The sequence below is a fragment of the Erigeron canadensis genome, chromosome 1 (assembly GCF_010389155.1).
Source record: "Erigeron canadensis isolate Cc75 chromosome 1, C_canadensis_v1, whole genome shotgun sequence".
NCBI classification, from domain to species: Eukaryota; Viridiplantae; Streptophyta; class Magnoliopsida; order Asterales; family Asteraceae; genus Erigeron; species Erigeron canadensis.
Genome location: NC_057761.1, coordinates 26,593,856 through 26,607,246, shown reverse-complemented (window position 1 = coordinate 26,607,246; position 13,391 = coordinate 26,593,856). Strand labels below are relative to the sequence as shown.

At 39.9% G+C, this 13,391-nt stretch overlaps 2 protein-coding genes and 1 long non-coding RNA gene across 3 annotated transcripts; 2 read left to right on the top strand and 1 right to left on the bottom strand.

The window, feature by feature from the left end:
- Positions 1-792: 792 nt before the first annotated feature.
- Positions 793-1,381, bottom strand: LOC122599797. Its single transcript, XR_006323948.1, has 3 exons — positions 1,331-1,381; positions 1,043-1,082; positions 793-847 (listed from the first exon to the last, which is right to left on the bottom strand). It is a non-coding gene; the product is annotated as an uncharacterized LOC122599797 (long non-coding RNA).
- Positions 1,382-5,192: 3,811 nt separating this feature from the next.
- On the top strand, positions 5,193-6,332 carry LOC122588294. Its single transcript, XM_043760411.1, has one exon. It carries the CDS (start codon positions 5,193-5,195, stop codon positions 6,330-6,332), a length of 1,140 nt encoding a protein of 379 aa, XP_043616346.1.
- A 2,095-nt stretch (positions 6,333-8,427) lies between these two features.
- Positions 8,428-9,051, top strand: LOC122588273. The gene has a single exon (XM_043760391.1). It carries the CDS (start codon positions 8,428-8,430, stop codon positions 9,049-9,051), a length of 624 nt encoding a protein of 207 aa, XP_043616326.1.
- Positions 9,052-13,391: the final 4,340 nt, after the last annotated feature.

Here is a 13,391-nt window from a genome sequence, read left to right as displayed (position 1 = left end):
TTGTATACTTTTATTAGGATATTAAGGGGGTTGATTTCTTTTCTAATAAAATACCATCTCTTATGATTGTTACAATGTATTAGTGTAGTCTTAAATTCTGTAAAGTTTAATATGATATGAAAGCATGATAAAAATAATGTGATGCAAGATGCGGCTCAAGATCGAAGACCAGACAGCTTTTAAGAGCTTGTGATACATAATATACCCAGCTGCTCCAGATACTCTTAAAAGTGTATTCGAGTGGTAACAAATCAAAGATAAATGTGGTCGGGTCCATAGCCACAAATCTGGAGCAACTTCACATTATTTATGGGTCAGGATTTGACCCATTCAACCCACTTCATGGAGCTGATGTTGCTCGGATGTTTTAGGGGTCTGTTGTAGCTGAAGTTGTATCATTTGGGAACCTTGTAGATATTAATTTTGAGATAAAGGTGATTAACAAATTGGAGGAAAGCCCATAAACAAAAAACAATGAAAATGGTGTTTTTTTTTCAGTAACCCAGTAATAAAATGGTGTTTGTTCATATCATGACAACGGTAATGTTATTTTTCTCATGACAGATGTTATAAACCTTGATAAAAGAACATCTCCTGGCTGGGATGTTAGAAAACTTTTTTCACGATTTCAATTCGATTTTTAAAACCCAAATATACATTCCAAACAAACGCTTTCATATGCAAATCTAAGCCCATTCCTAAAACTAAGTAAAAAAGCATATATAAACCCATTCCTAAAACTAAATCAAATTAATTTTCATATAATAGATCTAATTCTCATTATAAGTAACAGGCGTAACAAACATCTATGGCACGAATCAGCCATACTATCTATCCACGCAAATGTCTGCTGACTTGCAGGTCAATGATCAGAAACCATGAGTTGTGGAGCATATAAAACTATTAATATCAAGCCAAAATGACATTTGTTATTGGGGTGGTGCTATTGATACAACTCCAATATTATCAAATTCATGAGATATGTATTGCTATAACAGCGAAAATAGTATTTAAACAAAAGGTTCCGAGATGAATAACATACCTCAATTGTGTGTCTTCACCAATTGGTCATTTTGCAGAATCTAGGTAATCACCCATTGCACATACACGCGAAATGAAACAAAAAAAATTAAAATGTAGTATTGGTAATTTGGTACGGTAACTCCGGGAGTATATTAAATTAATGCATTAGCTTTTATTATATATCTTTCAAACGGGTAAAATATTGTTTGTGGGTCAACACAGCCTGTTTTGACCCAAGTACCCAACCCGCATAGCAACCCTACTTTGCTACCTTTAAAACTAAATCAAGTAGATGAATCTGTTGTACCTTGTTTAGCTACATGATATATAGTCTCTAGTTTCTTGGATAATAATAGAGTTTGGGCCTCGATTTGAACAGGTGCTAGTAATGTCAGTTGAGATCCATTTTCTTTCCGACTTCAGAAATATATGCTTTTGTGAATATCCCCGAGCATAATAAAACATTTAACGTAAAAAAGGAGCATCAAAAAGTCATTGTCATGAAAGAGTTATAAACATAAACAGTAAAAAATGAAGAGCATGAATGAAACAGATGATGGAGAATGAAAAATGAGACTAACATGAAATTATCATGATTATAATTGTAATAAATTATAATAAAATGAAAATGAGACTACCATGAAAACCCTACACAAGTCCAAAACCGATCAGCTAGCCAACCTCGCCAAATCCCGCTATACACAATCCCAACCAAATCGAATGAAGCAGTCAAACACAAACAAATCATACACCATTATTTAGCTAAAAATGCCACATCAGCACAAGAAAGAAACATATAAGTGCCACATCAGATGATTAACATTTCCAATTATTTTCAACTAGTGTAGTAGTGGATGATCATGTGGTTAGTTATTTAACCTTTTGCATAATTTGTAAGCATGATCAAACCATCAAAATAAGTCTTACTGAAACTGTAACACTTGACTTTTTATGCATAGTTCCACAAAAGGAAGTGGTCTGTGCACCACCATATTTTGACTGTACACCACTAAACATGCTATATAGTATTATACTGTACAACACTTTAAAGCATATTTGGTGGTGTACGGTCAAAAATAGATTTCAATTGATAGCATGGCGGATGCTAAAATGATAGCATGGCAAGTGTCACTAGATGGAATTGGGTTACTAATTCTGGTATATAATGGCATCTTTTAAAATACATGTAAAGTGGGTCGATTTGGGTTACTAAGGGGAGTTTGTTTCAATGGAATTTATTTGATGGAAAGGAATTTAAGATTTCTTACGTTTAACTAGCAAGACAAGACAGGAAATCCGAATTCCTTTCCATCAGATTACATCGAAATCATTAATGAAATAAGCAGAGCAAACGAATGAGATATACACGTTCACCACTCACTCAACTTGGTGGGCTAACATCCAATTCAATTTCACGCTACAGATTCATCACATGAATTGTAATTGTTTTCAAACTTGCCACATTTTGAATGGCAATGGAGCAATTAATTCCCTAATTATAGTTGCAGAAGTAGTAATGATAAAATTAATTAAGTTGCCACTTTGATTAATTCACTTATCGAATACATAAACAAATTAATGATCAGTTCAAAACTACCCACTGTACCCTACAAACTAATAAGCATGCATAAAAGTAACATTAAGACACTAAGCTATATATATATATAGTCTATGCATGTCTATTAATCTTTCACTTCGACATTGACATTGTACACCTTTTCATCTTCTTTCAGCTTGGGGATAGTTAGCTTTAACTCTCCCCGCGCCAGCTCTGCCTTGATATCACAAGCCTTGTAGACCTTATCTGGTGAGTCAATGTCAGGTAAATTGATCGTATATAGGTATCACGAGACTAAACACTAATGTTAAACCATTGGATAATAGCAGTTAACAAAGAAAAGATGGGCTCGAGACAGAGATGCTCGAGTTACAAGGAGTGCTCGAGTTACAAAGGACAAGCATGAAATACACTGAGATCAAAATCGAGTATCCAAAATATATATATATATATATGTATATCGAAACTAGTACTCGAGATGTGACATACACAAATCGCAATATAATGCTCGAGGTCTGAAGGATTGCTCGAGATGGAGTATATAGATTTATATTTAGTTTCGAATGGAAGGGCTCGAGTACCCGAAATATATATGCATATATCTATATTCAGATTCGAATTAAAAGGATCCACTTACCTATATTAGATAGGCTCGAGATATGACAAGAAAGGAAGGGCTCGAGATATGACAAAGGAAGGAGGCTGGAAATACAAGAATGGAGATAGGCTCGAGTAAATGGGAGCCCGAGATGCTGTCTATCGAGATGTTGCGCTCGAGTACTATATATTGGAAGGAAGGGAACAGCCAGTATTACTTACTCGCAATACAAAGACTCGAGATGTGAAAGGCATGAAATTTTATATGAGGGGCTCGAGATGCTACTTCCTTGCTCGAGCTACTATATGGCAAGGTATAAGAAGGAATGGATCGGCTCTATTTAACCTAATGGGCCAGAATTGGGCTAAGTATAACCCTTATACCCATGGCACTCGAGATGTACATATGACTCGAGTTATAATGCCTTGCTCAAGGAGCTTCTCACTTGTTGCGTGATTGGCATGGGATGTGTAATTAAATGGCAGCATTACATGGCTTTATTAGTAACGTGGAATAACTTGGTCTGGACTTATTTTTTAGTAAGCTGACTTATGTAGTTTTGATCACATATATTGCTCTAGTTGCTCGGTATATATGCATATACATATAAACATAAATATTCTCATGGATACCAATACACGTCAAACCACAGTCTTTACGAACATTCTTTACGAAGAAAGGGAAACTGACAATATTAGAATCCTCGAAAGTATTTTTCATCCTTCCATATATACTCCTATAAAAGCTAAATTGAATGCTTGTCAACCAACACATTCAATTCACATTCTATACTTACAATCAGTCAAGATTCAATCATAGCAGTTAAATTCGATATCATATTTATTACCAATCATTCCACCTTAAACTCGTCAAGAGTTTGTTAGGTTTGCACTGATTTATCAGGAGAGTAATGATTGTGTAATAACATCACTGAGCCCAATTAATTTAGGTTCAAACATTGGCGCCATCCATGGGACCCGCTTGTTGAACGGATTCTATTACTGTTAAAATCAAAATCACCATTTCGTTTCTCTTTTTTGGTCTTGCATGGCCAGGGAAGAAACTCCACTCTCAAAAATAACCTCACCTGGGTCTATGGAGGATGCAAGTGGTGGTGAAAAATCTCAAAAAGATACCACCATTACTCCTCCACCTCTAGTAACTATGCAAAGTACTAGTAGTGAGCATACCAGGGTGAAAAAAGAATTTCCAATAAAAATTTATTGGATGTTAGATCGAGACTCCAATATTTGTCTGAAGATGTAGTTAATACAAGACCCTCCCTAAATTCAGGTAACATAGGGTCAATGTTCTCAGTAAGAGGAACATCATCCTCATCAGCCACCTCATTGGTAGGCACAGGTGACCCTGTCACCGATACCCAGGGATTGTTAAAAGAAAAGGGTCATGAGGCTCAAAATATCATTCCAATAATTTCTCCACTTGCTACACCCTTGCCTATTACATCCTCTTCACTAGGAAGTGACCAAGTAATCCCGGTTGAACAACCTGTCCCTAGCTTATCCGGGACCATTACTGTCCAAGAAAGCCACTTGGTTGAATTACTAAAGCTCATAGGGGAGCCCTCCCAACCACCTCCCCAAACACACACCTTTCCAGCTGCAATACAACCCATCCAAGATTGGTTATCACAACTCACCAGTATACTCAAACCAACTCCACCTCCACCTCCACCAATCTATCAGGGGACTATGGAGTCTTTAATGGTGGAACAACTTAAAAAGCAACAACCTAGTCCAGAACCAACACCACCACCAAACCCAGCAAGGGAACTGTTGAAAATGTTAAAAGCATTATCCGGTGAAGAGGCAGGGGGCAAGCACGAACCGTAAGTATTCCAAGATCGGCTGTCAAATCAAGATTCTGTGATTGGATCGCAGAATATCTATTCCCAGATGGCCAAAAAGTTCCTCCAGTTGTGGGGACTTATGACGGCACCAGGGACCCAGAAGACCACTTGGCATTATATGACCAAGCGATACTCACAGAAAAATGGGTAGACCCGGTGGCTTGCACTTGTTCCCTGGAACATTGCAAGGGCATGCTAGAGACTGGTTTACTGGCTTACCTGAAAGAAGTATAAAAGATTTGAAAGAAAAATTTGTTGCTCATTTCTTTCAACAAAAGAAACACCAGCGTAATCACTTAGAAGCCCACTTAATAGGACAAAGGGAGAACGAGCCACTCAGAGATTTTATGTTGAGATTCACTCAAGAATGTCAAAGGATACCTCGTCTGCCAGAAAGTCAACAGATCTCGGGCTTTACTCTTGCCTTGCATCCCGGAGGTCTCCAAGAAAAGTTGACTACAAAAGTTCCTAAGACTTTCAAGGAAGCCATTGATCGAGCCTATGATTACCTCCGTTCTAGAGAAACCTCCACGTTAGTAAGGGAGATGATAAGAAAGGATAAGTCATGGGCAGGACCCTCTGGAGGGAAAAGGCCTCGTTTTGATGTTAGACGAGATGGCCGCAGGGAGGATTACAGAAGAGATATAAGAAGGGATGAGCATCTTGATAGAAGAGATAAGAGGCCAGTTCAATTTGGCAAAAGTGTCCATCTTGTGGACTTAACAAAGTCTCCAAAAAAGATCTTAAAAACTGAGAGGGTAGGGTCAACTTTCAAACCCCCTCCCCCTCTCAGATCTGCAAAGAAGAACATGAATAAGTATTGTGATTTTCATGAGGATCATGGTCATGATACTAATGATTGCAGAGAACTCCAAGCAGAAATCAAAAGGGCTTTAGACGAAGGAAAATTGGAGCATCTTGTTCCTGGAGCCAAGCAGGGAAGGAAAATTCCTGCAAAGAAAACTTTTGCATGGCAGAAGGCACCAGTCAAAAAAGAAAACAATGACGATCCAGGTCCAGCAGAAGGACATGTTTGCATGGTACACCAAAGAAGAGATCCAGGGAAGCGTAAAGCAAATGTATTGGAAGGTTGGGCGGTGGTGCCAATTTCCTTCCCACCTGTTGAAACGGTATCCTCAGACCCTGTCATCATACAAGCTCGCCTCGCAAACTTTCAGGTTGGAAAAATATATTTAGATAATGGGAGCTCTTCAGACATTATCTATGAACATTGCTTTAATAAACTCCCCCAAAGAGTTAGAGACCTCAAGCGCCCGCCTTAGGCGCCCCTAGTTGGTTTCAATTGTGAATCTAGTTGGCCCATTGGAGAAGTAAGTATGGAAGTAATGATGGGCGAATACCCACTTCATAGAATTGAAGTTGTGGACTTCACAATTGTTAGAGCACCTTCACCATACAATGTGTTGCTCGGTAGACCATCCATGCAGAAATTCGGAGCGGTCCCATCTACCATCCATGGGATGGTCAAGTTCCCTACCCCAACCGGGGTAGCCACCATAAAAGGACGCATGGTATGGCCAAGGGAGTGCAAACAGGTTAATAAGGAAAGCCCAAAGGAAGTAAAGCATGACTTGTCAATTGAAGTAGCAAGTGAAGGTCCTGAGCAAAAGATAATTATAAATAAGAAATTCCCGGAGCAGCCAGTCATTATTGGGTCTCAACTTCCCAAAGAGACCAAATCCAAATTGATCAACCTCTTGAAAGAAAATTTGGATGTCTTTGCATGGGAAACATCAGATATGATGGGTGTCCCAAGAAAGTTTGCAGAAATGCTTTGAATGCCAATCCAAACATAATCCCTATAAGGCAGAAGAAAAGAGGCATGGCTCAGGACAGAAGCAAATCTGCTTGCGAGCAAGTAGACAAGATGGTCGAGGCAGGCATATGCAGAGAGGTTAAATACCAGACCTGGTTTGCTAACCCAGTTATGGTCAAGAAGGGGGATGGTTCATGGAGGCTTTGTGTCGATTTTAAAGATATCAACATGGCTTGTCCTAAAGACAATTACCCCCTCCCAGAGATAGGTTGGAAGGTAGAATCTTTGGATTCAGATTAAAGTGTTTCCTTGATGCTTACAAGGGATACCACCAGATCTCAATGAAGAAAAGTGATGAAGACAAAACTGCCTTCCATACTGACCAGGGCATCTATTGTTTCCAAAAAATGCCATTTGGCTTGAAGAATGCTGGAGCCACTTATCAGAGACTGATAGACAAAACCTTCCATCACCAGATCGGGAGAAATGTTGAAGCTTACGTGGATGACATAGTCATCAAAAGCCATGGGGAGAATGCCATGATAGCTGACATCCAAGAAACTTTTGATACATTGAGGGGAATAAATATGAAGCTTAATCCTTCCAAGTGCAACTTTGGAATGGAAGAAGGTAAATTCTTGGGTCACATAGTGACTGCAAGAGGAATCAAAGCTAACCCAAAAAAGATTGAAGCAGTTGTAGATATGCCTTCCCCAAAAACAAAGAAGCAAGTGCAAAGCTTAAATGGAAAGCTGGCATCTTTAGCACGATTCCTTTCTAAGGCAGCGGATAGATCCCTTCCATTCTTTAAAACCTTGAAGGGATGCTTAAGGAAACAAGATTTTTCTTGGACAGAGGAAGCTGAAAAGGCATTTCAAGACATGAAAAAATTTTTGGCTGACCTACCAACACTTATTGCTCCTATACCCGGGGAGACACTCACTCTTTACTTGGGTGCCTCCAAAGAATGTGTAAGTGCCGTGTTGTTAGCAGACAGAGGAAGTTCTCAGATGCCCATATACTTCATTAGCCGAGCATTGAAAGGTCCCGAGATAAACTACCCAGCCTTGGAAAAGTTAGCTCTTGCTTTAGTCCATTCAGCTAGACGTCTCAGAAGATACTTCCAAGGTCATCCCATCCAAGTTCTCATAGACAAGCCCATCAGGCAAGTCCTATCAAAGCCTGGGGTGTCTGGCAGGCTAGCTAAGTGGGCAATTGAACTTGGAGAGCATGAAATAACATTTCAACCAAGAAATGCAAAGAAAGGCCAAATTTTGGCGGATTTTCTAGCAGAAGTGGATGGGGAGGAGGAAGATGTAAGCAAGGTGGAAGAAAACCCACCATGGACTCTTTTTACAGATGGAGCCTCAAGTGCTGGAGGGTCAGGAGCAGGTCTTATCCTCATTGACCCAAATAAGAAGGAATATACCTATGCCTTTTGTTTTAACTTCCTAGCCTCAAATAATGAAGCTGAATATGAAGCCCTTCTAGCTGGTTTAAGAATGGCAAGGAAAATGGGGGTGGAAAAAATCCATGCCTACGTGGACTCCAAGTTAGTAGCAAACCAAATAAAAGGAGCATTTGAGGCAAGTTAAAAGACTATGCAGCTTTATTTGGAGGAAGCCAGAAAGATTATTTCTGAATTCAAGAAATTCAATATAGAACAGGTTCCCAGAAGCCAAAACAAGAAGGCAGACGCCTTAAGTAAGTTGGCATCTTTAACCTTTGCCCATCTTACAAAGGAGGTGTTAGTAGAGGTGTTGGAAGAAAAATCAATAGTGCCAAAAAAGGAAGTCTCTCAAATTGAAGAAGCTGAATGTTGGATGACTCCATTGTATAACTTCATCAAAGATGGAACCCTCCCTGAAGATAAAGAAAGTGCAAGGAAAACAAGGATGAAAGCACCCATGTATCTGATCATGGAAGGATCTTTGTTTAGAAAATCCTTCCTTGGTCCCCATCTTCATTGTGTAGGTCCCTTGCAAGCGAAGGAGCTCATCCAAGAAGTGCATGGTGGAACATGTGGCATCCATGCCGCACCAAGATCAGTTACAACCAAGATCATGAGACTTGGATACTTCTGGCCACCTTATATCAAGATGCCAAGGAAGAAATTGAAAAGTGCCAATCATGTCAGTTGCATGCACCAGTGTCCAGCAGGCCCAGGCGAGACCTCATCCCCGTTACAACAGCATGGCCATTTTACAAGTGGGGAATTGATATAGTAGGTCCATTTCCCCAAGGCATCGGCAAGATGAAATTTTTGATAGTAGTTGTAGACTACTTTACAAAGTGGGTAGAGGCAAAACCATTGGCAACCATCACAGGCCAGCGAGTGATCAATTTTGTGTGGGAATAGTTTGCAGATTCGGAGTTCCCCATGTGATGGTTAGTGATAACGGGAAGCAATTTGCCGAGAATCCCTTCAAAACATGGTGTCAAGACATGGATATACAACAAAGGTTTACCTCGGTAGCTCATCCCCAAGGCAATGGCCAGGTGGAGGCCATGAACAAGGCCATATTGGGAGGAATTAAGGCCAGGTTGGGCAAGTGCAGAAAAGGATGGGTGGATGAAGTAGCAGGTGTTCTATGGGCTCATAGAACTACCTCAAGAGGAAGCACCCAGGAAACTCCATTTAGCCTGGTATATGGAACAGAAGCCGTAATCCCTCCTGAACTGACTGTTTCAACACAAAGAGTCATTAATTTTGATCCTGCTCAGAATGAGGAAGCCCTCAGAGAAAACTTGAATTTGATCGAGGAAAGAAGAGAAATGGCACACATTCGCCAGGCAGAAAACAAGAGAGAAATGGCAAAGTACTACAACAAGAAAGTACGCCCTATGACCTTCAAGGTGGGAGACCATGTTTGGAGAAAAAATGAGGCAAGCAGAAGGGAAGACCTTGGCAAGCTAGGCCCAAAATGGGAAGGCCCATACAAAGTCAAGGAGGCAAATGGGGATGGATCATACATCATAACAGAGCTTGATGGGTATCCAATACCCAGAACTTGGAATGCTATTAACCTTAAAAGGTGTTATTTGTAAGAACCTAGGGTTCCTAATACCCGGAAATGCTACTACCTAAGAAAGTCTTATTTGCAATTATGATGCAAGTTACCATGTAATCGGGTTTTTCATCATGTGTTATCATGTTTAAAGACTAAATAAAGTGGCATCTTTCTTGAAATTGTTAAATGTTAAGGTTATATTATTATATTATGACAAAACAACCTTCATCTTTCTCATTCATGGGATGAAAAGATAAAACTTCTCATGGGGAAGTAATGGGGAAGAACAAAGGTCCTAGTACCCTCATTCCCATCAAATTTAAATTTACAACATTTCTCCACTCATAGGGTGGCATACATTGTAAGGGTTACATGGATTAAAACATGACCTGCTCTAAAACTTACAAAACATTCATCATTTCACTCATGGGGTGAAATAGATAAGCATTTCTCATCGGGAAATGAAACTCGCGAGTAATAAATCACATACACAAGGTTAACCAAACATACTCAAATTACACAAACAATGAGTTCACATAGGCTACTAGCCAAACATAAATGACAAACAAGCTTAAAGTCATAAAAGTCTATACATGATCACAAGTTATAAAACCAAAAATACAAGGGAAAAATAAAATGAAACTAGTTCTCTGGCTCCATGACTTCTGAATGGAACGTGATGAGAGACTCTATATCTTGCAAGGAGGCATCTGGATCCTTAGCAATGGCATCCAATATGGGAAAAGACTTTGCCTCAAGAGCAGCTTCAGCTTCTCGAGCCTTGTCAGGGACAGACACATCATAAAAGGGAAGGGAAGCAGGGTCAACAGATGGATGAACTCCCTCAAGATCTAGGGCAGCAGAGTGCCTCCCAACAGCAATGGCAGACCAATAAAACCCACTAAGTACACCCATCACATTTGGATGAACCATAACAAGCCTAAACAAACGAGGAAAGGCTAAAAGGGTATCCCTCCTCAACTGGGTACTCTTCTCAGCATCAAACTCTAACTCTTTCCCTCGAGCTCTCTCCCCTTCAAGCTCCTTCTCGAGCTCCTCTACCTTAGCTTCACTAGCTCCCAACTTAGACTTAAGTTGATACATCTCTGCCTCCAAACTCCTTTTGTCATCTTTTTCTTTCTCCACCTCGAGCAAAGAATCAGAAAGCTTCCCATATACCATACCCATCTCAGACTCTAGCCCAACAATTTTCTTTCGGACCATGGTAAGATCACTCAAAAAGTTGTCCCTCATGACAATCCCAGCATTAAAGGCAAGTGCAACATGGGTATCATACATCTGCATAAAACAATAAAGGATATCAAAATAATAATAACAAATTAAAATAAAGGAAAATGAATAAAATTAACTAACCATAGCCAGCTGAGTGGGGGAAAGAAAGCTAGTCTCTGCAGCAAAAAGTGGGGCAACCACTGAGTCCGCATAACGCCTCGCCACACCTGGATCTCTCAAATCATCTTTAAGTTTGAGAGATGGCGGGTACACATAATAATCGTTACCCAAACCCCTATTAAACTCCTGGGTAGGGTGGGGAACAAGAGTGGAACCGGCTCGGCTTGGGGGAAAGCTAAATGTACGGGTAGGACCATCATATCCCAGATTATGAGCACTGATACGTCTTATATCATTCCATTCATCACCAGTAATACTCGAAAGAGTAGGATATTCAGTGCAATGAAATCATGCACGTCTCATGGGCGCAAGGCCATTGATAGTCTCCTCCAAGCCACCACCGGAAAAGGACAATCTGAGAGGAACCGCAGAATTAGAGATAAAAGAAGAAGAAGTAAAGCTTTTAAAAGCTTCAAAAGGAGGCATGGAACGTTTAGGTGGAGGGCTGATAAGATCACCCCCAACACTCTTTCCAGAAAGACTTCCTAAAGGTCCACCTACAAAAATAGATAGCAATCATTTAAATATAGTAAAATAAAGAATAACATCATCAACAAAATAACTTAAAGTTTTATACCAGTGGGGGGAGAAGTAGAAGGACATTCCTTTTCAAAGAAGTCACCCATAGCCTTGTCACTCTCTTCAGTGGGTAGGGAGGAGAAGGCACGAAGAGCTATACCATCAATGCCAAGATTTTGGCGCTCAGGGGAGGATGAAATCCTCCTAGATGGAGGAGAAGCATGGGAAGTACCTTCAACTTGCTCTTCCAAGATTTCATCATTCAAACAGGGTTTACTGGATTGTGGTCGCCCAAGCTTCTCAAGATCCACTCCCATGCTCTCCCAAAGACCCATAGCTACAACAACAAAGCATATTAGCAAACAATAAATTTTCATCAAGCAATAAAAAGAAAAAGAAAGACAAAATAAACTCATACATTTCCCAGTGGACTCATCAACTAAGGTAGGGGCATCTCCTTCCCAATCCTGGCTAATCTTGGCAACAACCAAAATAGCCTCACATTTTGCGTAACTCTTATATGGGATAGACACTTCCCTTAACTTCTCAAGATGCTTTTTGTTGACCATATGTTCAGCGGGAAATACATTAATTTTCCTAACAAATCGGGAACATTCTTTCTTATTACTGGTATCTCGCGTCCAACCAAGCAAAACAGGCTTGTCCGAAGGAATAAATGTGGCATCAACAAAAAAATAGTGGAAGCGCCAAAACTTAATAGTGTCGGGAGAATGAGTTATCAGTTTAGCATACTCTGGCCTAGCTTTAACAGTAAACCAATCTTCAGTAGTAAACAATCTAAAACACTTCCTAAATAGGTAAAGTGAGCGAGGAAGTTCAAGAGCAGCAAGAATCATCTCAAAGGTCAATATTTTGCCAGCACCAACTGGTTGCATCTGAGCAACACCTATCTGATAATAAGCTAGAACCTTGAGATAAAACTCTGTCAATGGAAGCCTAACATTAGAAGAGGTAAAATAAGCCCGGTAAAGGGCAACCTTGCCAGGAGGAGGACGATGGGCTCTTTGATCCTTAGTAGGTAACACAGGATTATACTTGGAGAGGCATGGATGAGAGGAAATTAGTTTTTCCAAAAATAAAGCACTAAGGCGAGAGGGTGTCTCATCCACCCTAGGGTGAGAGACTCTCTCATCATCTAAGTCATCCGCCTCAACTACCTCATGATCATCGGTTCCTTGGCTATCTACTTCATGATTACTACTACCCTCTGACATAATGAGTGTCTAAATCTTTAGAAAACAAGTCCAAAAGGGGCTACCTGGCAAAAAGGGCAATCCTAAATAAGGTCCATAACATATTGTAGTAGTTACACAAAAATTGCATATAGCATGCATATGGGACAAACCATACATGGCCTATCAATACAAACATGGAGCAATAACAGAATACATAAGAATCCCACAATTGGCACAACAATTTCATATACCTAAATCTACATATAAGATCATCAAGTCATGGTAGAATATATTACGTACACATGTACAAAAGTCTTGGTGATATGCATTCGGCAGAAACATCATCAAAACTTTGTTTGGAAACACAAGTAAAGTCTTGGGTTGAGAATATGCTTAATGCTATGAAAAACCCAAACAAAACACCAA